Source organism: Enhydra lutris, unplaced genomic scaffold, assembly GCF_002288905.1.
Source record: "Enhydra lutris kenyoni isolate GAN:26980312 unplaced genomic scaffold, ASM228890v2 scaffoldscaffold9, whole genome shotgun sequence".
Taxonomy (NCBI): Eukaryota; Metazoa; Chordata; class Mammalia; order Carnivora; family Mustelidae; genus Enhydra; species Enhydra lutris.
In genome coordinates, this window is record NW_019154093.1 from 28,009,682 (window position 1) to 28,037,412 (window position 27,731).

Consider the following 27,731-nt stretch of genomic DNA (forward strand, 5'->3'; position numbering starts at 1 on the left):
TTATTTCACTCAGCATAATCTCTTCCAGTCCCATCCATGTTGCTATAAAAGTTGGGTATTCATCTTTTCTGATGGAGGCATAATACTCCATAGTGTATATGGACCGCATCTTCCTTATCCATTCGTCCGTTGAAGGGCATCTTGGCTCTTTCCACAGTTTGGCAACTGTGGCCGTTGCTGCTATGAACATTGGGGTACAGATGGCCCTTCTTTTCACTACATCTGTATGTCTGGGGTAAATACCCAGTAGTGCAATTGCAGGGTCCTGGGGAAGCTCTGTTTTTAATTTCTTAAGGAATCTCCACACTGTTTTCCAAAGTGGCTGCACCAACTTGCATTCCCACCAACAGTGTAAGAGGGTTCCCCTTTCTCCACATCCTCTCCAACACATGTTGTTTACCGTCTTGCTAATTTTGGCCATTCTAACTGGTGTAAGGTGGTATCTCAATGTGGTTTTGATTTGAATCTCCCTGATGGCTAGTGATGATGAACATTTTTTCATGTGTCAACTCTATGGTCAAATAATCTTTGACAAAGCAGGAAAAAATATAAGTGGAAAAAAGTCTCTTCAACAAATGGTGCTGGGAAAATTGGACAGCTGTGTGTAGAAGAATGAAACTCGACCATTCTCTTACACCATACACAAATATAAACTCAAAATGGATAAAAGACCTCAACATGAGGCAGGAATCCATTAGAATCATAGAGGAGAACATAGGCAGTAACCTCTTCGACATCAGCCACAGCAACTTCTTTCAAGATATGTCTCCAAAGGCAAAGGAAAGAAAAGCGAAGATGAATTTTTGGGACTTCATCAAAATCAAAAGCTTCTGCACAGCAAAGGAAACAGTCAACAAAACAAAGAGACAACCCATGGAATGGGAGAAGATATTCACAAATGATACTACAGAGAAAGGGCTGATATCCAGGATCTATAAAGAACTTCTCAAACTCAACATACACAAAATAGATAATCATGTTAAAAAATGGGCAGAAGTCATGAACAGACGCTTCTCCAATGAAGACATAAAAATGGCTAACAGACACATGAAAAAATGTTCTGCCCTTCATATCTTGAAGAGCATACATTGGTGGAGGATCAGGATACTGTACCTTCTTTTGAATGGGGCAATGGGAGACTGGGGACCAGAAAGATAGCTTTCAAAGAGTTGTTTAACAGCACATCAAAGTCAGAAGTGTGACTCTGCTAAGCTCATGGGGCTGTCATTTGTTTACTCCCTTATTAACTCTTTAATTCACCAAATATTATCAGAGGTTCTGCTAGGACCCAGCAGTGTCACAGGTACTGGGGACACAAGCACAAAGAGGACTCAGGCTTACCCTTAAGGGGCCCAGTGTCCTCTGGGGCAGTGGTGGGGAAGCAAAGGCGGGGGTGGGGGTGGGTGTTGGGTGGAGGAAAGAGACATGGAACCAGAACTGTTAGAAGATGTTCTAAGCACCTTGATAAAGGAATATGCAAAGTGCTTCCAGAGAGCATAATTTGCTTCCGGAGAACATAATTTGCTTCCTAGAGGTGTTCTTGAAGATAAGTCTCAAGTTAGGAGTGGAGGTTTTGCCTATTAGAGAAGACAAGGAAGGAAATGCTAGAGAAGAACTATGGCTCATTTTTGGTAAGGTAGTAGGTCCTGGGCTGAGAGCCCTGAATGCTTCTCTGAAGGTGGTAGGAGCTGAGGCCAGGTAAGTAGTCTGGCTTATTTGGTGATAGAAGGTTTTTAAGCAAGGGGAAAGAAATGTCTTCAGTACCTTTGACAGGGATGAGGAGACTGGATTAGGGGTGAGGAAATGTGTGGGTGTGTGAGTTAAGAACTGGTTTTCATAGTTTCCTGATTATAGCGATTTGTTGGCTTTGCTTTGCTCATAGGATAAATTCCTAAATTTGTAACACGGCGCAGAAGATGGTATGTGATGTCATTTTCACTTTCCCCTTTCTGCTTACTGTGTGCCTTGCTCAGTCTCTCCACCGGGACTTAGTCAGGGTGTCTCAGACATGCTCTGCTCTTTGCCACCTCCATCTTGACTAGGGGCTGGCAGACTCCAGTGCAGGGGCCACATCTGGTTGCTGCTTGTTTTGGATGTTTTGGGAGCAAAGAATGGGTTTCACTTCCAATGGCGGAAAAAGGATTCAAAAAGAGAATAATAGTTTGTGACTTGTGAAAATTATGTGAAATTCAGAGTTGCAGGGACACAAAGTTTTCCTGAAATACAGCCACACTCATTCATTTATGTGTTGTCTGTGGTTGCTTTTGCATCACAATGACAGAGCTGGGTAGTTGCGATATAGACTGTGTGCCTACAAGGCTGCAAATACTGACTCTGTGGACGGTTCCAGAAAAGTTTGCTGACCCCTTGGTCTTGGTGATGTGATGCTGTGCCTTCTGACCCTGAATATTCTTCCCTCTACTCAATGCCGATCCTAACTTATTGTTCAAGTTTCAGCTTTATTGTTATGTCTTCAGAAAAGCCTTGCCTGACCCTCCAATGAATTAGAGATCTCTTTCTATTGCATTCTTATTACTTCACTGTATCTTTAACAAATTGTAGTGATGTATCATTTTGTAACGATGATTCGCATGGTGCATGGATCTTCCAACCGTTGTAATCCATGGGGGGCTGGAGAGCCTATCTGTTTGATTCATGGCTGTTTCCCTATCCCTAATCAAATGCCTGGTATATAGTAGGTAGTCAGTAAGTAGTTTTAAATAATTTGAGGGGCTCAGTAAGGGGGCTTTTTGTATTCCCCCAGGTGAGAAGTCATGAGGCTTGAAGTAGGTACTGTGGGGTGGAGAAGAGATAGGTTCCAGAATTTTTAGGGAATACTATCAGCAGGATATGGAGGCTGATTGGCTATGAGGAGCAAGCAAGATGGCAGAGTCAGAGCTGACCACTCACGTTAGTACTGCTGTCATTCGTGGACTCCTTGTCCTTAGCCTGGATTCTGATGACATGGAGAGTCAGGCAGAATCAGAAGTTCAGCCTTCCCAGAAGACCCAGGTGATAGACTAGGACCACCGCAGCTCTTGGGCAAAGTCACGCGGGTCCTGGTTTTGCAATGTGGAATTTTAATCATGTCCTTTACATTTAAAGTTTGTGTGTTTCAGGTTGATGTATGTCTCCTTAATAAGAATTGTCAGATAAAAGGAAAAATGCCATTTGAATTTTTCATAACCCCCAGCAGTCTGGCTTTTCCATTTGGTCTCAATGATTCTGACTCTCATCTTAATGAAGGCCAAATGTAAATTAAGTTCTGTCAGGCTGGAACAGCTGGAGTCTCCTATCTTTATAAACATGAAACATTGCAGGGTAACAAGGTGCAGACTGGGGAAGGTCAAGAGAGTTAAGGGCTGATGCAGATCCTGACAGCTCAGTGTTAATGGAAGATAATTAACTGGTGTGTAGGGGCTGCGTGGAGATCTTCCAATCTGACTTTTAACTCATTTCCTCTTTTTGCCATTGTCAGCAGAGCAGAAAGCTAATCATTTCATAGTTTGAGATTTTCGTTGTTCATTTCCAACTAGAACCAATGGGCTGGAATGTCAGAGGATTTTGTTGATGGGTTTAGATGATCTGTCTGCCCCTCCCATCTCTCCCCAGTTCATGCCTCTCTGCTCTGTTCCCCTGATAGTGTACTGGGGAAATGAAGAAATGATTCTCTGGTTCTAATGTGCCTTTTCCTGTATATGTAGATTCTTTGAGGGGAGTCGGGATGCACAGAGAGGTAGTTTGATAACTTCCTGTTAGCTGTGGAAGGTGTGAGTGGAGTGCTCTTTGTGAGGAACTATGGAAAAAAACAAAACAACTCTGTTAGAGGTCAGGAAAGCCTGGTTCTAGTCCTTTTCGTGAAGTAAGAGGCTTGTCCCAGCTCATTTTTATTCCTTGTCTGGCCTTATTCTTTCCTTCTTCTTGACTATATAATAATACCTATTATTTTATCTTTGATTTCTTTTTGTTTCAAACTTTGTGGAAGATAAACAATGTTAATTTCCTTTCTTTGAAATATACCATTTTGTTTTTAATGGCAGTTATGGTGGGGACTGCGGTCTTTCTCTGTTAGTGACTCTGGCTTTAAACTGCATGTATAGGGCTATTCTTGTCCACCCACATTCATCTGACCTTTGCAGCAGAGCTGATACAAGATATTGGGGAAATTTGGGGGATAAATCACAGTTCTGTAACAGAAGTGAAGTGCAGGATTTGAAGCCAGATTCACTTGCATTTAAATCGCTCTCTGCCATTTACCTATTCTGGGGCCTCAGACAAACTAAGTCAACCTCTCTGCGTCTCAGCGTTTAGCTGTAAAATGAGAAGAGCAGTGTCAGCCTTGTGGAAATGTTATAATTGAGTCAGATATTTGTAAAGCCCTTTATGCAAAAGTAAATATTCAGATAACAGTTACATCTTCACTTCCGTTGCGTTTAAAAAATGATTGTGGTCGCTTGGGTGGCTCAGTGGGTTGAGCCTCTGCCTTCGGCGTGGGTCATGATCTCGGAGTCCTGGGATCAAGCCCCACATCGGGCTCTCTGCTCGGCGGGGAGCCTGCTCCCCCCCACCCCGCCCTGCCTCTGCCTGCCTCTCTGCCTGCTTGTGACTGCTCTCTCTCTTTCGAATAAATAAATAAAATTTAAAAAAAAAGTGTTCTACTGATGGGCATGTCAGTAATTCCTATCACGAACTGAGAGAATTTTAAACACTAGAATATCTTATTTCACGCAGTTGGCTGTAACGAGTGGTATTTTTCCTGTTTGAATAATAGCTCAGGATAGCTTCTAAAAACCATCATGAGGTTGTCAGAGGCAATCATAGAAAATATCCAGTACAATAGTACAAAACGTATTTTCAGAGTCATTCATGTATGTGAATCACCCACATCCTATGTGTAATCCCTATACCACAAGGCAGCCGGCTTTGAACTTGGAAGCAGATTCACCTAATACCTTCTACTGTTGCCCCTGAAATTCACCATTGCCTCCAGCCTCAGCATTATTTTATTTCACAAAGATTATTGTATTGAATCTTCACACCTGTCTTGTGGGAACGATGCGATCTCTTTTTGTGGTACGAAAACTGAAACTCAGAAACATTAAATGACATACAGCCTCGTACTGGGTGAGCCAACCTACACGGGGAGCTGCACCGTACCTCCACGTCCATCCCTGTCCTGTGGGGGCCTCTAATCCACTGCGGGGACCCAGAAGTGGTCTTTGCATTCAGGAGATTATAGTCTGAGGGGAGAAGAAAGATACAGCTTATCTGAGCAATCGGATCAGAGTGAGGGAACAGATGAAGACAGTGGCTAAAGTGTGTATCGTGCTAATTATCTAGTACGTTTCCGAGCATTTTATCTGTTAAACTCCTCTAATCCTTACTTCTGCCCTATGAAGTAAGTATCAGATGGTAAAACAGGCTCAGAGATGTTAAGAGGCTTGCCCAAGGTGACTCAGCTAATAAATGACAAGGCTGGGATTGGAACCTTGGCATTTCAGATCTAGAATCTGGGCTTGTCACCATTTCTCCCTCCCACCATCTTCAAGTGCTTGCCTTGCAGGGTTTGGATAAATTAGTTCGGGGAAGAAATTTGTAAGTGATAACTTCAGGAGGATCTGAGGCCAAGAACAATGGGTGGTGGGTTCATTTTTTTTTTCCCCCTTTAACTAATGTTGTTTATTGTCTCCTATGCGATAGGCACTGTCTTGAGCATTAGAGATTCCAAAGTAAGCAAGACAGATGAGGGTCCTGGGTACTTCTGAGAACTTAAATTCTAGTATAGAGAGACAGAAAATAGACAAAGAGACAAATACACACACACACACACACACACACACTCACACACAGTGATTCTATTTTCTGGAAAATGCTTTGAAGGAAAAATACAGATGAACAGATTTGGCATGGCTGGTGTGTTCTTCTGGGAGGTTTTGTTTGACCTGAATGATGATGATTTCAGGAAGAAAGGGCAGCACATTCATGAGGGGAGGAAAGTACCTGTGAGATCAGCAGAGGAGGTCAGCAGGGCTGAGGCTGTGAGCAAGGCAGAGTAGTGGAAAGTGGGTTGGAGCAGTGGGTAGGGACCAGCTCCTGCGTGGCCTTGAGGCCATGGGCAGGAATTTGGGTTTTATTCTAATAGAAGGGAAAGGGTCAGTGGATTTTAATGAGAAGTGTGACATGATCTCTGGTTTATGACTTAGAAATCACTCTGGATAGTACTGGTTAGGTAATAAACATTTGGATGATGACAACAAAGTTTACATTATAATGTTAAAAGGAAAAATTATAAAACTGAACATGAGTTTTATGAATACTTTTGTTTTAAGAAATTATCAGTATAGAGGGATGTCTGGGTGGCTCAGTCTGTAAAGTATCTGCCTTCAGCTCAGATCATGATCCAGGGGTCCTAGGAGGGAACCCAGAGTTGGACTCCCTGCTTAGGGGAAAGTCTGGTTCTTCCTCTGCTTCTGCCCCTCCCTCCTACTCATGCATGCGTGCTCCCTCTCTCAAATAAATAAAATCTTTAAAAAGTTATCAGTATAGAAAAAAACTGGCTATGTGTACAAAAAACGTTACTAATGGGGTGCAGTATCTATGGTTGGAAGAGTTTGCTTCTCTTATAACATAGTGCTCATGCTTTTATTACTTCTTGGTAATTTTTCATGAAAAAAAAAAAAATGATCTTGTAGTCCTAGCTAACCTTTTGGGTTTATACTAGTTCATTATTTAGCATAGGATTTTTTTTTTTTTTTTCTACTTGGGCTTGTTTTCCTTAAAAGCACCAACACAGTATTATTATCCCATTATACAGGTGAGGGAAACAAGACCCAGAGGGCTTAAATAGCTTCTGCAAAGTTACACAGCAAATGTGTGTGGCGCCAGGATTCTCACCAAATCCTGCTGGCCTCCAGCTCCAAGGCTCTCTCCACCAGCCCTACTGGCTGCTCTCAAATGGCACTCATTTCTTGCGACACATCAGGGCTGCCGCCTGGCAGTCCACAGGCTGAATCTGGACCCCAGATGGGTTTTGTTTGACCTACCCTGTGCTTGGAAAACACACACACACACACACACACACACACCCCAACAACTTTTTTTTTTTTTAATTAGTTTTCAACATTTAAAAACTAAGAAACTTCACGTAAAAATCCAGATTTTCTGCTTCTTTAGAAGAAATAACAAAAGGATTTGGCAGTCGGGGGCCCACATTCCCATGTGGAAGGAATTGGCTGGTGCCGAGCAGGGGCTGCCCCCTTTAGGAGGGGCAAGTGTCCCCCACCCAGCTTACTCTGCTCATTTCCTTTCCCAGCACTACCCTCTAGGCGTTTGGATTGGAGACCCAGGCTTTGGGAATTTGTTCAAGGAATCCGTCATTACTTTTCCTATAACAAAATGCTTAGAGAAGTGGAAAGCTTTTCCAGACGGGGAACTTCTCGGTCAGTGGCTCTAGTGATGCCGTACTCACATTCTCCCACACCTCTGAGTCTTTGCTTAGGTTTTTCCTTTGTGGCAGACTTACGATTTCGTCCTTCACTTGGGAAAACTTGTATTAATTCTTCAAGACTCCAGGAAGCCTTCCTTGACTTTCTCCATCGGGGGTTGATCAGGCTCTTGCCCTCTGTCCATTATGGCATTCCCCCCTTACCTCTACCTTGGAATTTATTGCACTATGTGTGCCTCATTTATCTCTGTGTCCCTCATGTCTAGGGCACTGCTTCACATCTAACACTAACCACTCAGTGGATATTTCAACCGATGGTTGGATGAACAGATGGCTGAATTTTCCAAATCACTATTCATGCCATTTTTGATTGTTGTATACAACTGGCCACTAGTTCCATTCTGAAGTACATATCTCCTGCACACCACATGTAAGTTCCTTTTCTCTTCCCCATTGTGGAAAGAAGTCTGGAGTATTACCACTCCTTTCGACTCCAGAGCCACCCCTTGGCTGCAGTCCTGTTACCTTGAGTCCTGGCTTGTTTTGTGTGGGCAGTGAAGGCCCCAGATGGAGGCAGGAACTCCTGGCCTCTCTTCCATGGCTCTGTGTCTTGAGGAGCACAACCCTTGAAGCTGCTCCTTCTACCCTGTGAGAGACTCCGAGGCAAATGTATGGAATCCAACAGCCTCTCTTTGGAATGTTAATACCAGGGGCCCTGTTACCTTCGGACCAGATTCCTCCCAGCCTTTGAGCAGTGTGGACCGTGTTGTCAGCTTTTGCCAGGGCATCTTTTGTGAATTTTCTCTCTTGTGGGGGGTGGCGGGGGGGGGGAGGGTCTGCCCAAGAAATGGGCTTGTAACTAAATATATGGAGTGTTGAGGCTGGTGCCTTCATTTACCTGGACGGTGAATCCTTTCCTTATCATCCTTGCATTTGCATATTTGATTTGTGCCAAGTATGTATGGTATTCTTTTAGTTTTATAGTCCCAACAAAGTAATTCTAAAAAGGAGACCCCTTCCCCTGTCATTAAAGGACTTGGTCAGATAACTAGTAACATCTAATAAATGCCAGCTATTATTATACTATATTTTGTATTTTACTTTATGGCTTATGGCAGACTTTGATGTATATTTTCTTTATTTGATCTATGACGTGGTCTTGTGGGATAAATGTTACTATTTGCCACATTTTACAGGTGAATACACAAGGCTCAAAGAAATGAAGTGACCAGGGGCGCCTGGGTGGCTCAGTGGGTTAAAGCCTCTGCCTTCGGCTCAGGTCATGATCCCAGGGTCCTGGGATCAAGCCCCGCATCGGGCTCTCTGCTCAGTGGGGAGCCTGCTTCCTCCTCTCTCTCTCTGCCTGCTTCTCTGCCTACTTGTGATCTCTGTCTGTCAAATAAATAAATAAAATCTTTAAAAAAAAAGAAAAGAAATGAAGTGACTGTCTACAGGGATTAGAATTGGGTCTTCAGTGAAGGTTCTCATGAACCTTCTCATGAACCTAAATCAGGTCTTGTTTTTTTGGTGGTTTTTTTTTTTTTCCCTGTTAAACCAAGTTCCTTCTCCTTTGGGTTGATGGGGTTTTAGCTCAGTAAGAGCAGGGACTAAATCTCTCTATCCATACTTGGCAGTTGTCTCTCCAGAGCCAAACACAGTGATTGGCATTAAAATTGTCCTCAATTAATACCTGTTAAATGAATTCACATTGCCTGGTCAGAGCTGCATGTATGGCTGTACCAGGAAGACCCATGTGCCCAGCACTTCTGCTGCCTGCCTTCCTGACCACTGTGCAGGGATGTCAGCTACATCCAGACATTTTTTAGTGTAACCGGAGAGGCAAGAGCAAGATTGCTAAGTTCAGCTGCTTTTATGCCTACATAAGATGATGCCATAGGAAAATTGAACAATATTCTTTTCATATAGTAGCTAAAATGCACCTATGGGAGGGAATATTAGCTTTAGAAAAGACAGGAAGAAAGACAGTGCATTTAATGTGTATCCTGATAGAGGAACTCGTTAGATCAGTCAGCCCTGTGGAGGTGAACGGTCACCTTGGAAATCTGGAGATTCAAGGTAGATAGATGTTGATCAAGGGAAGAGAGAAGGCAGGCCAGAAGTCAGGAAAAGATGCTAGATGGGAGTCTTCTGGAAAGATAAGTCAGTCTCATTTCTCTGCATATATGGCTTGGTTTTTTTTTTTTTTTTTTTTTTTTTGGTTCAAAATGAGAAAGCTGTTCTGCTCTTGTAGGGACATACTCTCAACAGTGAAATGGACTTTCTGCTGGTAACTTGTACTTGGTGATGGGGAGACAAAGTGGAAGCCAAGAGCGACCTTTATCTCAAGTTGTTTCCAAGTCTAAGACCAAGTATAAGAGGCTGTAAAAGTGATTTCTCCCCAGCATTTTATGATCATAATCTTTAAACATACAGTAAAATTGAGAGAATGTTATTGTACATACTCAGAACCATCACCTGGATTCTGCCAGTAACATTTGACTTGCTTTATCATGTGTATGTCCATCTGTCTGCCCTTCAATCCATCCATTCGTCAGTCCTCAAGTTTTTGCAGTAAGCTGAGACATTGTTACACTTCTAAAAGCAGTTTGAAATGTTAAAGGCCTTTTACCTTTTGAGAAACTTACTAAATTCTATTTAAGATAGTGACCCTGTTTGATTGCTGTCTGCAAACATCATTAACACTTGTACTAGAACTTATTAGATATCTACTATGTGCTTTTAAGTTTGCTGTCTGACCTAATGCTTATGAAATTCCTGTGAGGTACATGTTCTCACTTACTTTGCTGGTAGAGAAGGTGAGGATAGAGGAAGTGAAATAGATTACCATTTACTGACTGTTGCATTGGGCAGGGCTGGAATCCAAACCTAGGTTTTCTAACTCCAGGAAATAGATTTAAAAAAGAAGTTGAAGAGGTTAGCTGGTCCAACTCCAGCCTTTATCAGGCACGGTCCCCGGTCTTCTCTACAGATGAAACACCTGGGTAGAGAGAGCTAGTTCCCATAGTTCAGGTTGCAAATCCCAGATAAAAAATTTACCTGACTGAAATTTTGAAGTTAGATATGAATTCTAGAATAAAAAGTTACCTGAGTCATCCCAAGTTAGACTCCCAGTTAAAGGACCATGCCTGAGACCCTCCATGACACAAATTCCAACCCTTTCCTCCTTGTCCATTTGTCCATTCATCCATTCTCCAGCACGTTAGTTACCTCTTGAAGAGCTGACTTCTTCCTCCCCTTGGCATTCACCTCAAAGTGTTTATAGTTCAAAAAAAAAATTAGTAAATTATTTAACTAGTTCCTTACCTCTTCGGAACCCAGGGGTCCTGGAGGTACCTTTGCAGCTAAGACCTCACTCAAGGGTTATCTCTGTGCACCGAGCTGTGGCCACTCTCCTGGCCGAATGATAAAGTCATTCAGGGATCGCCTTCAAGCCTCATGTCTCCAGAATCCTTCCTGTATGGAGAGGCTACAGATTTGGTAAAACTTGGGAGGGACCTCAGTAATAAAAAGTCTGATCTCAACTCTCCAGCCTCATCAATACCCATCCCACACCCTCTTCAAAAGCTGCCTTAGTTTGCCTTCCAAGCTTCGTAATCTCAACAGTCAGTGTCTTCTGGCTCAAAAAATGCAAGACTAAGGAGTGTTCAGAGGGGATGAGCGAGCTGCCTGAGTCAGTGGCTCTGCCCTCCCTGGCCTCTGCCTCTCATTCGGGCTTTGCCAGAGGGTCTGAACTGTGGCGCAGGCATTTTCTCCCAGTTGCGAGGCGTGTATAGCCTATTGGAGCTTGCCCAAGTAAAGCAAAGCGAGCAATTAGAAAAGAAGATCTTTTTGCCAATTAATTATTCATATATTTTTAGTAATAAGGATTTTATCTTCCCCAATATAATTACTATTTTCGTTTCATCGATTAGTGAAAATTATGGGTCACAGACTCGCACCCATCCATGGTCTGGTATTTGCAAGCAGTGGGTCTCTGTGAGCCCTGAGATTCTCCCGCAAGCCTGGCACTCTGTGGATCTAAGATGCATGAGAAGAGTATTGGGACCCGACTGAACCCTAGTGCAGTTGTCTTGGTGTGAGGCCATGTGGTCTGGCTTTGGCTGGGGGTCAGAGACCAGTCCATGGACCTGAGAAAGACGGTGAATCACTGTGCAAGTGTTTTTGGAGAACCTCCCTTGTCCTGGGGAGCGGCAACCGGACAGTAGTGTAGTGGCTTTGGAATTCAAGTGGCTGGGGTTTCACCCAGGCTTTTCATTTACTCGCTTCATGATCTTGGGCAATTCTCTTCACTCCGGGCCTTAGGTTTCTGTCTATAAAATGGTGTTAATGGCAATATTGTTTCTCTGTGTCTTGGCCGGGGCGGGGGGGAGGTGTTTATATCAGAATGCTGATATAATGACATATTTTCAAATGATGAATATGATGGAAGTAGTTGATTTGGGGAAAGAAAATTAGGTCTATTTTTCATATTCTTATCTCTAGATGCATCTGAGAAAGCTGAGAGGGAAGGGAAAAATTCACATTATTGTGAGGGCAGGCAATTAACAAAGAAAGTGTGCTTAATCTTTAGGGACAACTTGGGGTGCGGGTATTACTGTCCTGTTTGAACAGGTGGCAACAGGCTGAGAGCATTCACCTCCTGCAGCTCATGAGTGGTCAAGCTGGGATCCAACTCGAAGTTCCTCAAGCACGTGCTCATAACAGCTCACAGACCAAGGATTGGGGAGAATGGAAGAGCTTGGGAGAGGGTCAGTCCATCCTCGGATGCCCAGAGCAGTCTCACTTCCCCTATTACTGGTAACTTACGGGGTGTTGTCTTCAGCAACAAACATGCCCAGGATGACGGCACCATGAGAATGAGGACACCTTTCAGTTCCCACCAGAATCAACCAGGGACATTCATTCATTCGGCAAATGTTTATTGAAAATGTACTGTATTCCAGGAACTCGGCAAAATGCTGGGACTATAGCAGTGAACGTTAAGAGGCCCTGTCCCCCAGCTGCTTCTGTTCTAGAAAAGGGACAGAAATGAAGAAAGGAAGTCACAGTGCAGTGCAAGTTGTATGGAATTCAGGTCACTGTGGAAGTACACCCCAGTGACGGGAGAATAGTCAGGAGGAAGTGGTCTGTAGGCAGGGGCTGATGGTGGAGGGGAGCTAAGTAAGCCCTCAGGTGGGGTGGGTTGCAAAAGGCAGGCTGGGTACGTGGATTCGGCACTGGGCAAGGTCTGCCGATCTGAGGAGACGAGACCTCTGTGGGGCTGCAAGTCCCGTGTGTGGGAAGGCAGTGAAGCGAGTCATTCAGAAAGCACCTTTTGAGTCCTATCTTGTGTTTAATGGTATTCCTGATGGGAGTTTCCCGTTTACACATGGATAGAGCCACCGTGCCTCAGCCACAGGCAGAGAGAGGCTAGGAACTATCTGTCCCCTCTTTTCGGATACTCCCATCTCAAGAGCCTGAAGCTGAAACCCAGGGCTCACGTGGCTGCCGTGTCCTCCCTGAACAGAGGAGAAGTGTCCTCATTTCAGTTCCATCAGGACCAGACTAGACAGTACCCCAGAGAATGAGCGGTGATTGAACCCCTCTTGTCCAGGAGGGTGGGACTAAACTCCAGGCAGGGGCTCTTGCCACCTCTCCCTTGGTGGGCGTGTGACTCAGAGGCGGTGACATCAGCCATGACTTCATTCACCCAGAGGAGAGAGACTGACAGCAGGCTCTGGCTCCTGCCCTTCATTCTCCATGGTATGTCTCGTCGGGGACACTGCCATGGTCCTGCTGTTGTTTTCCACACATCTTCATTTTTCTGTTTCTTTTCTGTCTCATTTTATTCATTTCTCATGTTTAACCTGTTTGTTTAGTTTACTTTGCCCCATCTCCCCATTCTTTTTGTTCATCTTTTGCTTTGTCTTTTTCTTCCTCCCTTCCTTTTCTTGTGCTTTCTCCTCCTTCTGTGTCAGAAATGCATATAGAAAGAGGTCCTCCTGCTTCTTGTGTCTTCTGTCCCCCAGACTGCCCACATGGCATTCTGTCCGAACTTCCTAAAACCTCCTTCACAAACCACTCCCCACCAGGACTGATGGTGTCTCCCTTTGCCTTCCGACCTCAGCGTCTAATATGAATTCAGATTTCCTCTTACTATTCTTTAGCATACTTCTCTCAGGCTGAACTCAGGATTCCTTTTCCATCGCCGGGGATACAACTGATGCTTCTTCCTGAGCTTTTCTCAGGCCGTTTCTCAGCACCAGCTAGACCACCCCTCCACCCCATCTCTCCTGGTCTGTGCCTTCCCTCCACGCTGAGGTCAGACACTACCTCCCACATAACACTTTTCCTTGGCTGCTTGCCCACAGCCATCTCTTTCTTTCATGACCATGCAGTATCCTTAGTTTATAACAGGTATGATTAAACTTGGATTATTATTATTTTTTTAAAGATTTTATTGATTTATTTGAGAGAGAGCATGAACGGGGGAGAGGCAGAAAGAGAGGGAGAGGCAGACTCCCTGCTGAGCAGGAAACCTGACTCGGGGTTCGATCCCAGAAGATCCCAGGACCTGGAGATCATGACCCAAGTCGAAGGCACATGCTTAACTGACTGGGCCACCCAGGCACCCCTAATTTTGGATCATTCTGTACTCTTTATACATGGCTGCCAAATGTTTCATATGCAGACTCTGTTCCACTTACCCAATAAACGACATGAGAAATGGGGCCAGTATACACCTGCCTTTTCTTGCATGGTCTTAGCACAAACTTGACCACAAACCAGGGCTTGTAGACAGGTTGTAGCATGGTCAATAAATATTTCATTTGAGAAATAAGTATTTCATGCTAATTGTTTTGCTACAGATGAGAAAATTATGGTCCTTCCCTTAAAAGAGGAAATAGTCTAGTTGGAGACAGATAGGCTCCCATATAATCTGAGAAGAGTAAGGATTGCGGAGGAAACTAACCATTATTGGGGATGTACCAAGATGGGCACATTAACGTCTATAAACTGATCGAGTTGGATCCTACTAACTGGACATTGCCGTGTACATACATAAGACCCGCGGAGAGTAGGCGACTCACTGGCCAGAGGGGACACAACTAAAAAGGAGAAGAACCAAGGTTTGAAGCTGAATGGGTCAGTCTCTAAGGCTCCTGCTCCTTCCTGAAGATGGAACCAAGTCACGCCTCTGACATTCTAATAATAAGACAGTCATTTGAGAAGTGCTTACTCTGTGCTCCGTGCTCTAAACGTTTCACATACATTTGCTCATTTGTTCTCTCAACAACTCAATGGTGTAAGTAGCAGTATTGTTCTCTGTAGTTATTATAGGACAAGGAGATTGAAGTGAAGAGTGGTGAAGAAGCTTTCCCAAAGTCCCACGGCTATGAAGTGTTAAGAGCCAGGATATGCACCCTTGCCTTCTGGCTCTGGAGAAGAGGCAGCAGAATGTTCAAGGCGCCTCCGTGGAGAGCAGCATATTGCATTTTCAGAACTGCCACTGCCTCAATCCATTTGGAGAATCAGGGACTGGGCGTGGTGGGGAGCTGACAGGTGAAGGTGTTGAGAGATGAGGCACGAAAGGAAGCTGGAGCCAGGTCACAGAAATCATAGTGTTCAGTACCCTCTACAAAGACCTTCACAAAAGACACAAGAAGTGTTCTATGAAAGGGATGTTTCCTGTGATGCTGAGCTAGTCCGCATCCGTTATAAGGGTGATGAAGTTACGATCTCTTTCTACTAGTCGAGTTGTGAAGGGATTTCTCCGTTGTGGACCTTGTCTGTGCCTTGCAGGAAATGACAGTGGAACTCTGGAACAGTGGGATATGCCTGCCCAAATAAGGCCCAGAGAAACACCACATGGAGTAGCAGAGTGTACCTGTCCTTTACAGGAAGGGGATAAGTAAATGTCACGTTGAAGGAAATTTGGTGAAGAAAGAGGAGGGTGCATCCATGTCAGGGCCAGCCTGGACCTGACACCAGGCTGTCCTCAGGTGTCCCGGAACACTGCCCGTTTGACGGAGTGCTGTTCCCTCTTTAGCCCCCTCTGCAGTGGCGCTTGGCAGCCATTCAGCGCGGGGTTGCACTGACCCGGGAATCCAGGCCAGGAAGTGAATGAATCCATTTTCCAATTAAAATGAAACTTCTCCAAAGACCTACTCACCTCCAAGAAGAGAAATTTATCTTCCTGGCAGTCTGGCTTGGCTAGAATGTTTCTGCTCCTAAGACAGACGGTGAAAAGCCATTAACTTGAATGTGGAAAGAGAGGCTGGGACCGTTCTTATTCACAGTCTCATTCATTTATTCATTCATTCCTTATTCCCATTTCCACAAACTCCTTTTTAGCTTGTACATCTCTGCTCACTAATTTATTCATCCATTCAGCTAACATTATTCGTCACATATAAAGCAGATACAATTCTAGGTCCTAGGAATAGAGAGGTTGAAAAAAAAAAAAAAACCAACAGTCTCCCCCCACCCACTGCCCACCACCTTAGGGCTTTCAGTCTAATGAAGAAGGCAGACTCATAAATGGGTATGAGGGGAGGTGCCATATGGGGATATTCACAGAGTATTATGGGGGTGTAGCATGGGAGCACCTTACTCAGCTTAGGAGAATCAGGGAAGAATGTGTAGAGTGGGTAATATCTGAGTTGAGTGCAGAATGATGAGTACATGTTGGCCAGGTTGAAGAGGGAAGAGTAGGATACACTAGGAATAAAGAGGTTATGGTAAGAAAAAGCACGGTATATGTGGGTGATTCTAGTATAGTATCTCAGAGTGATCGGAGATGAAGCTGGTAAGACATGGATTGTATATGCCATGTTAGTGAATTTTATTTTTAACTCCAAAGGTAGTAGAAAACTTTGAAGGGTACAAAGTATACTAGATTGAAAACTCTCTGTAGGTGGGAGCTGTTTGTTGTTTGCTCGTTTTCCTAGCACTGAGCATAGTACCTGACATGTAGACGATACCACGTAAATACTTAATGAAGGAATGAGTGGATGATTTTTATAGTCAAATGTACATGTTATATAGGCTATTGTGTTTTAATTGGCTTTGTAGGTGGTGGGAGTCAAAGGGGGTGAGATGTGAAAGTTAGCTGCTGTTATCAGTTGGGGTGGTAACAAACCACCTCAAAACTTAATGGAGTGAAAAACCAACCATTTATTTACTTTGTAATTATGCAGCTTGCTGATTTGGGATGACCTAAGATAGAAGATCTTTCTGATCTCCACTCAGTCAAGAGTAGAGTAGGTTTCCTGGGTAGGGTTTTGGTGTTGGCTTTGCTTAGCAATCTTGCATGTCTGGAGCCTTGACTGGGTGTTTCATTTCTGTTCCACGGGTTCTCTTGTCGTCCAGTAGGCCAGCCTCAGCTGCCTCACTAGACAGCATTCCACCCCAAGAAGATAAGAGCCTCTGTTCAGAAGTAGCAAAGTGGCACCTCTGCTCCCTTCCACTGGTCAAAGTAAATTGTAAGGCAGACCAAGTGAAGTGGTAGAGAAACAGATTGACCTCTTGATGGAGAGCTACAGGGTTATACTGCAGAAGGCATTGATACAGGGAAAGGAAGAGTTGTGGCCACTTGTAGAGTATGCTATAGGTATGGTAGCTGTAATCTAGGCAGTGGAATGGGATGGCCTGAAAATAGGATCATTATCTAAGATACAGTGGGATGGGTAATTTTGTGTCAACTTGACTGGGCCTCAGAGTGCCCAGACATTTGTTCAAACATCATTTTGAGTGTATCTGAGAGGGTGTTTCTGGATATGATTAACATTTGACCTGGTAGACTGAGTAAAGCAGATTGCCCTCCCCAAGGTGGCCTCATCCAGTCAGTTGAAGACCTGAGTAGAACAAAAAGGCTGAGCAAGAGGGAACTTCTCCTAACTTCCTTGAGCTGGACATTGGTCTTTTCCTGTCTTTGGACTTAGACTGGTTTTCTTTGGGTCTTGAGCTGTTGGCCTTCAGACTAGAAATTACACCATAAGTTCTCTTGGGTTTTAGGCCTTCGGACTCAGATTTGAACTTCTGGGTCTTCAGCTTGTCTGTTGTAGATTTTGGGACTTCTCAGCCTCCTTAATTGTGTGAGCCAGTCCTTATAATAATTTTCTTCATATATATATGTACAAATTTCATATATGTGAAGGATACACACACACACACACACACACACACACACACGTGTGTGTGTGTGTGTGTGTATTTGTTTATTTATTTACTTATTTATTCTCCTTTTGGTTCCGTTTCTTTGGAGAGCCCTGACTAATATTAATAGAGGGTGAAGTGGTAGGGATCTCTTCATCAATTAATTTGGAGCTTAAATTAGATGGATGATTGGATGTACAAAATGAAAGAGAAGGAGAAATAGAAGATGACCCTTTGGGTAACTGGATCAACTGACATAGAAATCAAGACAGAGGAAGACATTTTGGGAAAGACCAGAGAGTCTGCCTTGCACATGTTGAGTTAGGGGTGCGGTGGAACATCCGGGAGGCACATTGCAGAAGAGAGTGTGGAGGTTGAGATTTGGCAGGTCATCTGACTTGTAGTTGGTTGGAATGGTGGTAGTAATGGAGAGTTCCCAGGCAGCATGTGAATGGTGAGAGGAACATTTGGGTGAGGGAGGAACTTTGGGGTACATCCATAGTTAAAGGGCAGCTAAGGAAAAGTTGCTTAAGAAGTAGACAGAAAAGCAATGAGAAGGGCTTCAAGGGATCCAGGAGAATGAATTATTGGGGAAAACCTCTCACTGGTCCACATCTTCTGCTTTGTTTCATGTCTGTTTCAAGACCTTCTTACCCATTCCAAGGCCTTCTCTTCATATTAGGACCCTGTCCATCCCTCCCTCCCACCGACAGTACCACACACAAGGAATTGTGTTGTCTAGATCACCACCACTTCCCTCCTTTCCTCCTGGTCCTTCTGCATCTTACTATGCTTTTGGGAGGTGGGCACCTGAACTAGTCCTGGGCTCGTCATTAGCAAGCTACATTTTAGTCTGCTTTGTACTGATCTGTGTGTAACCTTAGGACAGTGTGCTCCTTTTTTGGGTTTTAGTTTCTCAACCTGCAAGGTAAGGTTGATCATTTCTTGCCTTCTTTGCCCTGCAGAAGTATACAGGGCAGATGAGATCATGCGTGTCAAAGTGCTTTGGGAAACACATGGAGCTCTATAGCAGTAACGAGGGTGAAACTTGTTGACTGATCAGGCACTCTACATTATTTCATTTATTTCTCACAACATCCTTTGAGATAGATGCTAGTAATATGGCACTTGAGGAAACTGGGGCTTAGAGAATTAATTTGCCTAAAGCTACACAGCTGTGAAGTGGTGAGGCCAGTAATCAAACTCAGGTCTGCCTGACTCCAGTGTTCTTAGAGCCCACATTCCACAGCCTTGTTTTCCTAATGCATGTGGTGGTATCATATTCCTGGCAAAGTCAGCTTTGCTAAATATGATCGGTTTTTGTGAAAATGGTTAACTTTTTTTATGGTTGGGAAATCAAGTCTAGTGTGGGTTTATAAGTTTTCCTTTCTGTACAACCGTAGGGCTCTAGGGAGAGGGTGGGGGAGGATGGGTACAAATTGAGTTCCTAAAGATTAATTTTTTTTTTTTTTGTAACACTCCTAAAGATTGATTTAAATTATGCAGTGGAATTATTTCATTTCCCAAGTAAGTTCTATGATGGTACAGTTAAATAAATCCTTCTCTAATGGGGGCAATCCTGTCAATTCAGATTTTTGTTTCTTCGGTTTCATTCTCAGTAGTGGCATAGATGCTTGTTCAACTTGACCTCTAGACTTCTGCTCACATCTTTTCCCCATGGAGCCTTTTCTGGCTACTCCAGCCCCCAAGCCCTTTCCCTCCTCTGAACCTTGTCTGTGATTACTCATTAGAGGCAAATATATGACCTACGCAAAATATTATGATAAAGTTATGAGGCTGACTCACCAAACCTTGGTATCAGGCTCATTACATTATTGTCATACATCATCTTATTAATTACCTTTTCCTTTTGTGCACATCTTTCTCCAGCCCTGCTGTCATTTTCTTTTGAAAAGGCCTGACTTTAAATTTCTTTATAACTCCTGAAACTTTTTGCTTTTTTTTTTTTTTTTTTTTCATTTGTGAGCTGGTTTTTGCCCTTTGGGAGTCTGTCATTTTCAGGTGGATTTAGGCACATGTATATATAATTGAGATACAGCTAGGCGCTGGAGGGATCCACTGAATGGATGACATTTGAGTTGGAGTTGAATCAAAGGTAGAAGTTTGGTTATGGGAGAAGGTGGGGAAGGCAATCCAAGTAGAGGCACGAGCCTCCACACAGGCGTGGAAATGTAGAAGGAGCATAATGCATTTGGGCACATGAAGGAAATGAGGTGAGTGCCGGGTGGGGTGTGCTAGGAGATGAGCCCGGAAGGATTCATCATTATAATGGCCATGCTGGAGCCAGGGTGTTGAGTGTCCTGAGAGCCATGCCAAGGAGTTCAGCGATTCTAGGCCATGAGGAACTGTTGGATCATTTTAAACAAAGGAATGCAATGGTAAGTTTTCAGTTTTTAGAAAGACGCCTCTAGTAGCACAAACCTCTCAGTGTATCTGCCTGTCTGACCTGAAATATGTCTGGTGTTTGGTCTTTTCTTTGTGGATGGGCGTCTGAAACACACAGTTGTTTCATTCATTTTGGGAGGTTTCTGGCTGCAGATTATGACCCGCTCTATGTTTTCAGCATCATTTTTCTTTTCAGAATGACGCTGAGGATTACGTTTCCTACTGAAACATCTTTCTTCTCTGGCCTATCAGCCTGTGCCCTAATTTGGAGTCTTGGATGTAGAGTGAGGATAAGGTTTTGCTTTTTCATTGGAAGTTAAATGCTGGAAAACGACACAGTGAGGACTTGGGCTGTTCAGGCAGGATCACTCGGTGGGGAATCAGGGAGCTCTGTTTCCTCCCTTTTCTTCACTGCATGCAACAGATACTCAGACAGAATCTCTTCGCAATTCGTAATAAAATCCTTGGATGATCCCGTTTTAGCTGCTCCTCCCCACCTTCTCATGCTGCTCCCAGACCCTGGTGTCTTCCGACATACCCTGCAGGACTTGCTTCATGTTCCCCATTAGTTCCTTCAGCTTTGAGAAGCCGGAAGATACCTCCCTGCCTCCTTGGACGCACAGGGAAAGGGCAAGGGAGAAAGTTACATTGCCCTGCCCCGAGGCCGGCAGGGCGGCTGCTGCCTGGCTCCAACTCTTGGATATATTGCTCTATCCCCACCCTCTGCTGAGACCTGCAGCTGTGTGCACTTGGAGTTGTAGCCGCCTCCCAAGAAATGCTGTGGTTTTATGAAGTAATAGATGATTAAAAAAAAAAAGTAAGAAGTTGTTCTCTTTAGCTGCTTTCAAGCCTGGGGGATTGCTTAGCTCAAAGGATTGTTTTTGGAATGCAGAAGCCTTTCATGCCAAGTCATACATCCCAAATCACCACTGATTTCTTTTTTTCTTGAAAAGACTAGTTTTTGTTAGTTGCTTGGTAACCGGAAGATAGGCTTAACTCCTTCCGCACAGAGAGCATCTAGTGTGCACTGGCTTCAGCTGTCACGTGATAGGATACAGCTAAGCCTGACTAGTGTTGAGGGCCTGCTCTGGGCTTTCTCCTCCCCCATTCACCCTCCGTGCATGGAAGGTATTTTTCGGTTGGTAGAAGTTAAATGAGCTGATCAGGATTGGAAGAAATCTCTGAAAGTTTTTAGTGTACAGAAATGTGTTTGGAAGGGCTTTTATTTGTTTGTTTTCTTCTGTAAAGAATGGCAGTGGCTTCTATCCTGATGTTCCCCAGAGGCCAAACCCCCATTTCTGATGGGTCCAGGAGCCTCAGGATGGTGACTGTGGCGCAGTGGGAGAAAAGAACATTCACTTTAGAGCTAGAAGTCCTATGTGACTTAAGCCTAAGCCCTGTCTGAAATTGGACTACTGTATATTCACCTACACACCTCTGAACCGCGTGGAGAATCACATGAGATGAGGCATGTGGGGGCTCTCTTGTGAGCTGCGGAGGAATATAGGAAAGATAGTGACAGGCCCGATGGTTCAAAAAATAGAATTAATTCAGTAAGATTGGGCCCCTCAGCTGGGACTGTGTACTGGCTGGGGAGTGGAAGGGAAGGAGAGATTTTCCCCACAGAATTGGATTAAAAATCCGTCCATGGGGTTGCATGCTTTTGGCCCATCTGGCATCTGATGACAAAGCACTTGTGCGTCATGTAGCCCAACATGAGAACAGCATGGGATCCTTACATATAGTCTGTCAGCATCTCAGAGTGAGAGATCAAGCATCAGGAGACATTCCTTCTCATCCCTGCAAACTCTGCCCCCTTCTCTTTGCTGGCTAATCTCCAGACTGCTTTGTAGAGAAAGCAGGGACCAGACTGCTCTCTCTTCCTCCAAGACCACGTGTGTTCTTAAGGATACCTCATGATTCTAATTAGATGCTTCTGGTTTCTCATCTGATAGACAGACGTTGGACTTGGGTCTGTGGCTTTGGTAGATGAAGGTGGCCTGGTCTCCAGAAGAAATGACATTCCCTGGCTGCCTCACGCCTCCTACCGCAGTGTGTCTCTTTTTGACAAGAAGCTTGAAGTTCTCTTGGAGACATTTGCTCAGGTCCCATTGTCCACGGTGGCTGTCTGCGTGGCTCCAGGCTGTCCAGACTGAAAGCTCTCATTATGCGAAATCCTTAATGGCCGTATACAAGATCTAACAGAAGCAGTTGTTTTCAGAGTTTAGGAACCTTGTTCAGCTTTGGCTTGAAGCGCTGGTTGTTGCTGCTGTGGTTCAGCCATTCATTTCTAGTGACCAGCCCAGGACTCCTCGAGCCTGTGAAAGGAGGCTGCCTTTTCTCCTTCTTCCTAGAAACTGATCACTGAGACCACAGAGCACAGGGAAAGAGATGTCGTGGACTGCCCCGAAGAAGGCAGACTGCTAGGTTGACTCACACAGTTTCAAAGGCTACCATTTTCCTGATTGTGACCCTGTTAGGGCCTGAGGATACCACTAGTTTATAGATGGGATAGGCACATTTAGTCAGCTCTAAGTTTTGCCTTGTTTATCATGAACACGTATGGGTGTTCAAAGAGAAGCCTAGCTCTTTCTAGATGTAAGCTCTCACCTCAGTGCTTAGGAATTTAAAACAAATAACAACAGTAATGGAAAATGGGCTTCACACTGTCATTTACTGCTGAACCCTTTTGATATTACTGTTGTTTAAATGGGACCCTGGACCTGGGATTATACTTTTGTTGTCGTGCACATAGATAGCTTATAGAGTAGTGATAGGGAAGGGGGGAAGTAGGAAGAACTCAGAGAATTTGAGGGCAAATGTAGATAAAGGCCAGTCATATGTCTATAAAGTAGATGTAATAATACTCAGAACTTTCCCTCATTCAAAGGAGATAACACAGGTGAAATCCATTTCTAGACTCTGAAACATGCCTCAAATGAAAGAGATTGGAAGGTGAAAGTGAGAGGTTGTCTAGTTGTTCAGCAAATATTTATTGAGTGTCTGCTGTGTGTCACCCTCTCACAGATTCTGGAATATCTCTCTTGTGGATCTTCTTCACTGTGGCCCTAAGGTTCCCCAAGATACTCTTATGCTTATGATACATTCCTTTTATTGTAGCCTCTTGGGAAGGGAATAATTGAAACCAGGACTTGGAGAGTTGCCTGGCTGGTAGGAAACCTTTCTTGCTACTGCTTCTGTCTACTTTACTCTTCTCTTTGTGAAGTTCTACTTCTCTAGGTACTTGGCAAAAAATGTCCACTTTACAGTTTCCAGGTTTATCTCCCCTTATTCATAGGCAGAAGTTAAATGACTCCATTTGGATCCTGAATAGAAGGAACCTGATTGGCTCAGTTAGATCACATGTCCATCCCTGGTCCAGTTAAATGTGTAAGGGGGACTGGAGTCTGGTAGCTTCTGCCTCACGGCTAACCATCCAGTCCTGTGGAGGGGAGGAGAGGAGAGAGTTGTGGGGTATATCATAGTCCATAAGCCTGACAAGGTCCTCAACATTGTAGAGCTTACACTCTTGTAGTAAAGAAAGACGGTACACAAATAATTGCAGGGTGGTGTGTATATGAGACTCAGACCTACCCCGAGTGGGAGATCCTGGAAGGCTTCTTCAAGGAAGGGTGGATAGGGTTAACCAACGGGGGCAGGTGATGTGGACCCTGGGAGGCAACAGGGTGGTGGGTGAGGAATCAGTGTCCTAGACAGAGGTGGCAGAGGGAAGAAAAAGCCCAATTGCAAGAAAAAAATCTGACCACACTGGCAGTGTGGAAGACACTGGAAGAAACAAACGTTTAGGTATTTTATAAGAATAATTTGGATATGTGCCATTCTCTTTGGCTCAGACTGGACGTTCTTTGAAGGCAGGGACCAACTGTTCTCCTGCCTTTGGAACCCGTTGATGTGGGGAGAATTCTGCATGGCGGGACACTTTCCATCTCATGGGGTAGTTTCTTAGTGCAGTTTTCTTCCCAGCTTATGACCATTCAGCTTTGAAATCTTGCTGTGTGTCTTGAAGTGTATGCTGTGACCCCTCCCTGGAAAGATGGATTGCACACCCTCACAGAGTATGCTCCTTCCCCCTCCAGCCCGGCCAAGGGGGTAAAAGGGAAATGATCATTTTTAGAAGGATCAATAATTGCCAGTTTTTCTTTCGTATATAGGTACTATACATACCATCCCTGCCCTGTCCCCGGCCCCCAGCCCCTGAACAGATGTTTTATGGGACATTGTTGGCTGTGCTTTTGCTTTGAAAAATTTGAAACATTATTGAAAGAGGGGAGGGATAGGGGAAAAAGGGCCATAATTGATTCTAATATATATTTAATTTGGCAGAACTTGAGAGAGATGTGCTGGGATAAGGCGGGACATTTCTTTGATCTCCCAGACTTCTTATCGTGGAAGGCAACAGGTGTCACAGCACGGTATGTTAATTACAAGTTGGATTTTATTTGCGTTCATCCATTCTCGGGTGTCTGTATATATTGCTTTCTTAACTCGCTTTGACTGGACGTACTGTTTGTACATCTGCATGCGATTTTGCATACTTGTAACATCTTGAATCCATCTTTCACCTCCACTGCACATGCCCAAACACCATTGTTCCTATGAGGCCTGGAATGTTGGTGTCCAAGGTGAAGACCATTCATTAAAATTGGACACATTTGAAGGAGACGTGAACAGTCCATCATGAAATGTGACCGTTTTCCCAAAGGCGCTTTTTACATGATGAATAAAAGAATTTTGGGGGGCCCTAAAATGAAGGCAAGAGATCTGTTTTCCGAGGAAGCTGATTTTAACTGGATGAGTGTGTTGCTTTTTATGTTAATGTACCTGAATCATTGCAGAGTGTAGAGGTCTATATGTTGAAGTCACAATATTTTTCCATAAATTGTGAATGTTATAAATGTGCATGTGCTACATGGCAGACACAATTTAAAATATACTTGGTGTGAAGTAGCAGCTGCTATAATTAACAGAGTGGCTGTGTGTGTGTGTGTGTGTAATAGAGACAGGTTGAACATGAAATCTCAAAGTCTGCAATTCTGTTGTCATCCTAACCTCAGGTTTCAGGGGATACCCAAGAGAGGCAGCAGGACGGGGAGGGGAGGGGTTTTCTCATCTTGAAAATGATTTAGATAATCTGTATTGAACAGATCTCTGAAGAAGAGGATCATTTCCCAGAGGACAGGTAAACCTGTATAAATACATATTTGGACCTTTTCTTGATAAGAGTTGATAAGAGTTCAGCCTGAGAGACTTCCAGAAAGGAGAGAGTAGAGGACGTGTTTCACAAGCACGCCATTCTTCATGTGATTATCCTGCCGCCTGGGAAATGATCATTAGCCGCCCGTCTCAGGGTAGTGGGAACCCATGCATAAACATGACCTCTGCACACCCCTGCTACTTAGCTCGCCAGTGGTAGCAGGCTCTGGTTGGTGGGGGGGGGGGGGGTCTGAGCTTTACCCCAGATGGTACAGTTAGTCACTGTTGGACTGCTGTCACCAATGGGGATGTCAGGGTGTGGGTGAAGATCTCATCTAGAGCATTCTTCTTGTGGTGTGACATTGTCTAATGTTATTTCTAGAGGGACCTTTTTTTCTACCTTTGTGCAGTAGTGGAAGAAATATTTCCATCATTTTAGCCAAATGGACCTATTAGTCAAAGCATTGCTGATAGTGTGGGTGATGGCAATACCCCGTTGGCCAACAAAATTTGAGGGCTCAAAAATCGAACTGCAGGGGCGCCTGGGTGGCTCAGTGAGTTAAGTGTCTGCCTTCTACTCAGGTCATGATCCCAAGATCTTGGGATCGAGCCCTCTGTCAGGCTCCCTGCTCATTGGGGGTCTGCTTCTCCCTCTTCCTCTGTGTTCTCTCTCAAGTAAATAAATAAAAAAAAAAAGAACTGCAGATGGAGTAGGACCCTCCTTTCCTTCCCTTTTTTCTTGAGTGTTACTCAACCCAGGGAATTGATTTCTTCTTGCTGGTGCTGTGTAGTATTCTTCTCGCATTTCCTGGTGTCAGATGCCATATTAAGATAGCAAGGAGTGGGCTTTCAAAGCTAGCTCTGGCTCAGACTTCAGTGTGGTGGCATGCATGCCGACTGTGGAGTCACAGTGTGATTTGTAGTTCTCCATTCTGCCAGACGTGAGTTGTGTGACCTTGGGCATGTCCTTTCCTTCTTTGAACCTATCTGTAAAATGGGGATCATGATATCAACCTTGAAAGCTTGTTGGGAGAGTCCTGTTAAAGCAGTTTTTCCAAACTAGCCTGAAGATAGGAATTGGTTGACTCATTTATTCCAAGCACAGATCCCAGGGCCTCCAATTTTGAGCCTACTGATCAAAATCTCCTTGGGGTACTCAGGAATGTATAGGTTAAACAAATACTCCAGGAGGCTATATATGATCAGGTAGTTTCAGACAACATTGCTTAACAGAATATACTGGGAAGTGATGTACGACTCTAAGGTACTTCACATGTGTGAGGGGTTGGAAGTATTTAAAAACTTCTAGTGAACTCGGTAAATTTAAAAATGAGCTTCTTTCTGGCCCATCAGAATGTGCTTGGGGGCTTCCATCCCCACCCACAACAATCCGAAACCCTTAGGAAGCAGAAGGTTTACTGTTCCGAAATGATTTATTGGCTGTCCAGTCTTCCTTGCCATTTTTTTTTTTTTTCTTACTGGCTATGACACTCATGACTCTCTGTTTTCAGTAGTACAAATCTGCCTTCATCTGCCTGTTGCCCCGGAGTCATGAGCACCTTCAGAGGCCTTTTCTCCAGCGTCTCTCTCCTTGAGCAGAGACTGGTGGCCTTGGGGACCAGGCTCAGAGTTTCTCTTGCGAGGTGGCTGCCCTCCCCCTGACACCCCTGGCTCTTACCCCTGTCTTTCTCTCCTGTTGATTCCTCACTCTCTCCATTCCTTATCCCTTCTCCTTTTCAGCCTGCACAGTGAGGATGAAACAAGTAAGCCCTCTGTGCTTTCTCACGTGTGGAATTGGGACAGTGACAGCACCCAGTCTGGGGTGTTATTGTGGGAACTGATAAGGTAACAGAGGAACTTCCAACACACTGCTGAGCAATTTTTTGAAGGAATTAGCTATTTTATTTAGTTCCCCTTCTCTATCGATTTTGGCAGGGAATCTTTGCATTTCGTTTCTGGCATAGTGGAAAGAGGGAAATCCTGGTAGTCAGACTGACCTGGGCTCAGTATTCTCCGACGTCTACTGTCTATAAGAACCTGGAGTGAACTAGTTCCACCACTAAGCCTCAGGTCCTCATCTGGATGTGTCCTCTTAGGATCACTGAGGGAGTTAGAGGTACTGTGCACCCAGTACTGCAACAGTGCATGGTTCTTGTAATGAAAAATCCCCATTGTCTGTCCCCTTTTCTAGAATAAGTGTGAGTTTGTGCTAATACCAAAAAACTTGGGGCAGTGAAACATAAACTTGGCATCGTCTGGGCTAAGGAGAGGTTCAGATTTGGTGTTTATTTGGCTCTTACTGAGATTGTTGTGATTGGGAGGCTTTGGGGAAATGAGTGCCAGAAAAACTAGAGGGTGTTTTTTTTCTTTCTTTTTTTTTTTGCTTTTTATTATTCTAGTGGAGTCAAGGCTAAAGAGTGATCAAATTTCACCTTGTCTTAAAGCTTTCAGACTTGTTTTTGGCAATGACATTGTGTAAGAAGTCTTCCTCCTCCTCCTCCTCTTCCCG

The 27,731-nt window shown here is 44.2% G+C and overlaps 1 protein-coding gene across 2 annotated transcripts in view; it reads left to right on the plus strand.

The window, feature by feature from the left end:
* Positions 1–27,731, plus strand: part of LOC111143154 (FGGY carbohydrate kinase domain containing) — a 401,671-nt gene that overhangs the window by 45,089 nt on the left and 328,851 nt on the right. For both annotated transcript variants that reach the window (XM_022496662.1, XM_022496661.1), the window contains exon 5: positions 24,353–24,441. In XM_022496662.1, the coding sequence (XP_022352370.1) occupies positions 24,353–24,441 (89 nt within the window). The remainder of the gene's footprint in view (positions 1–24,352; positions 24,442–27,731) is intronic.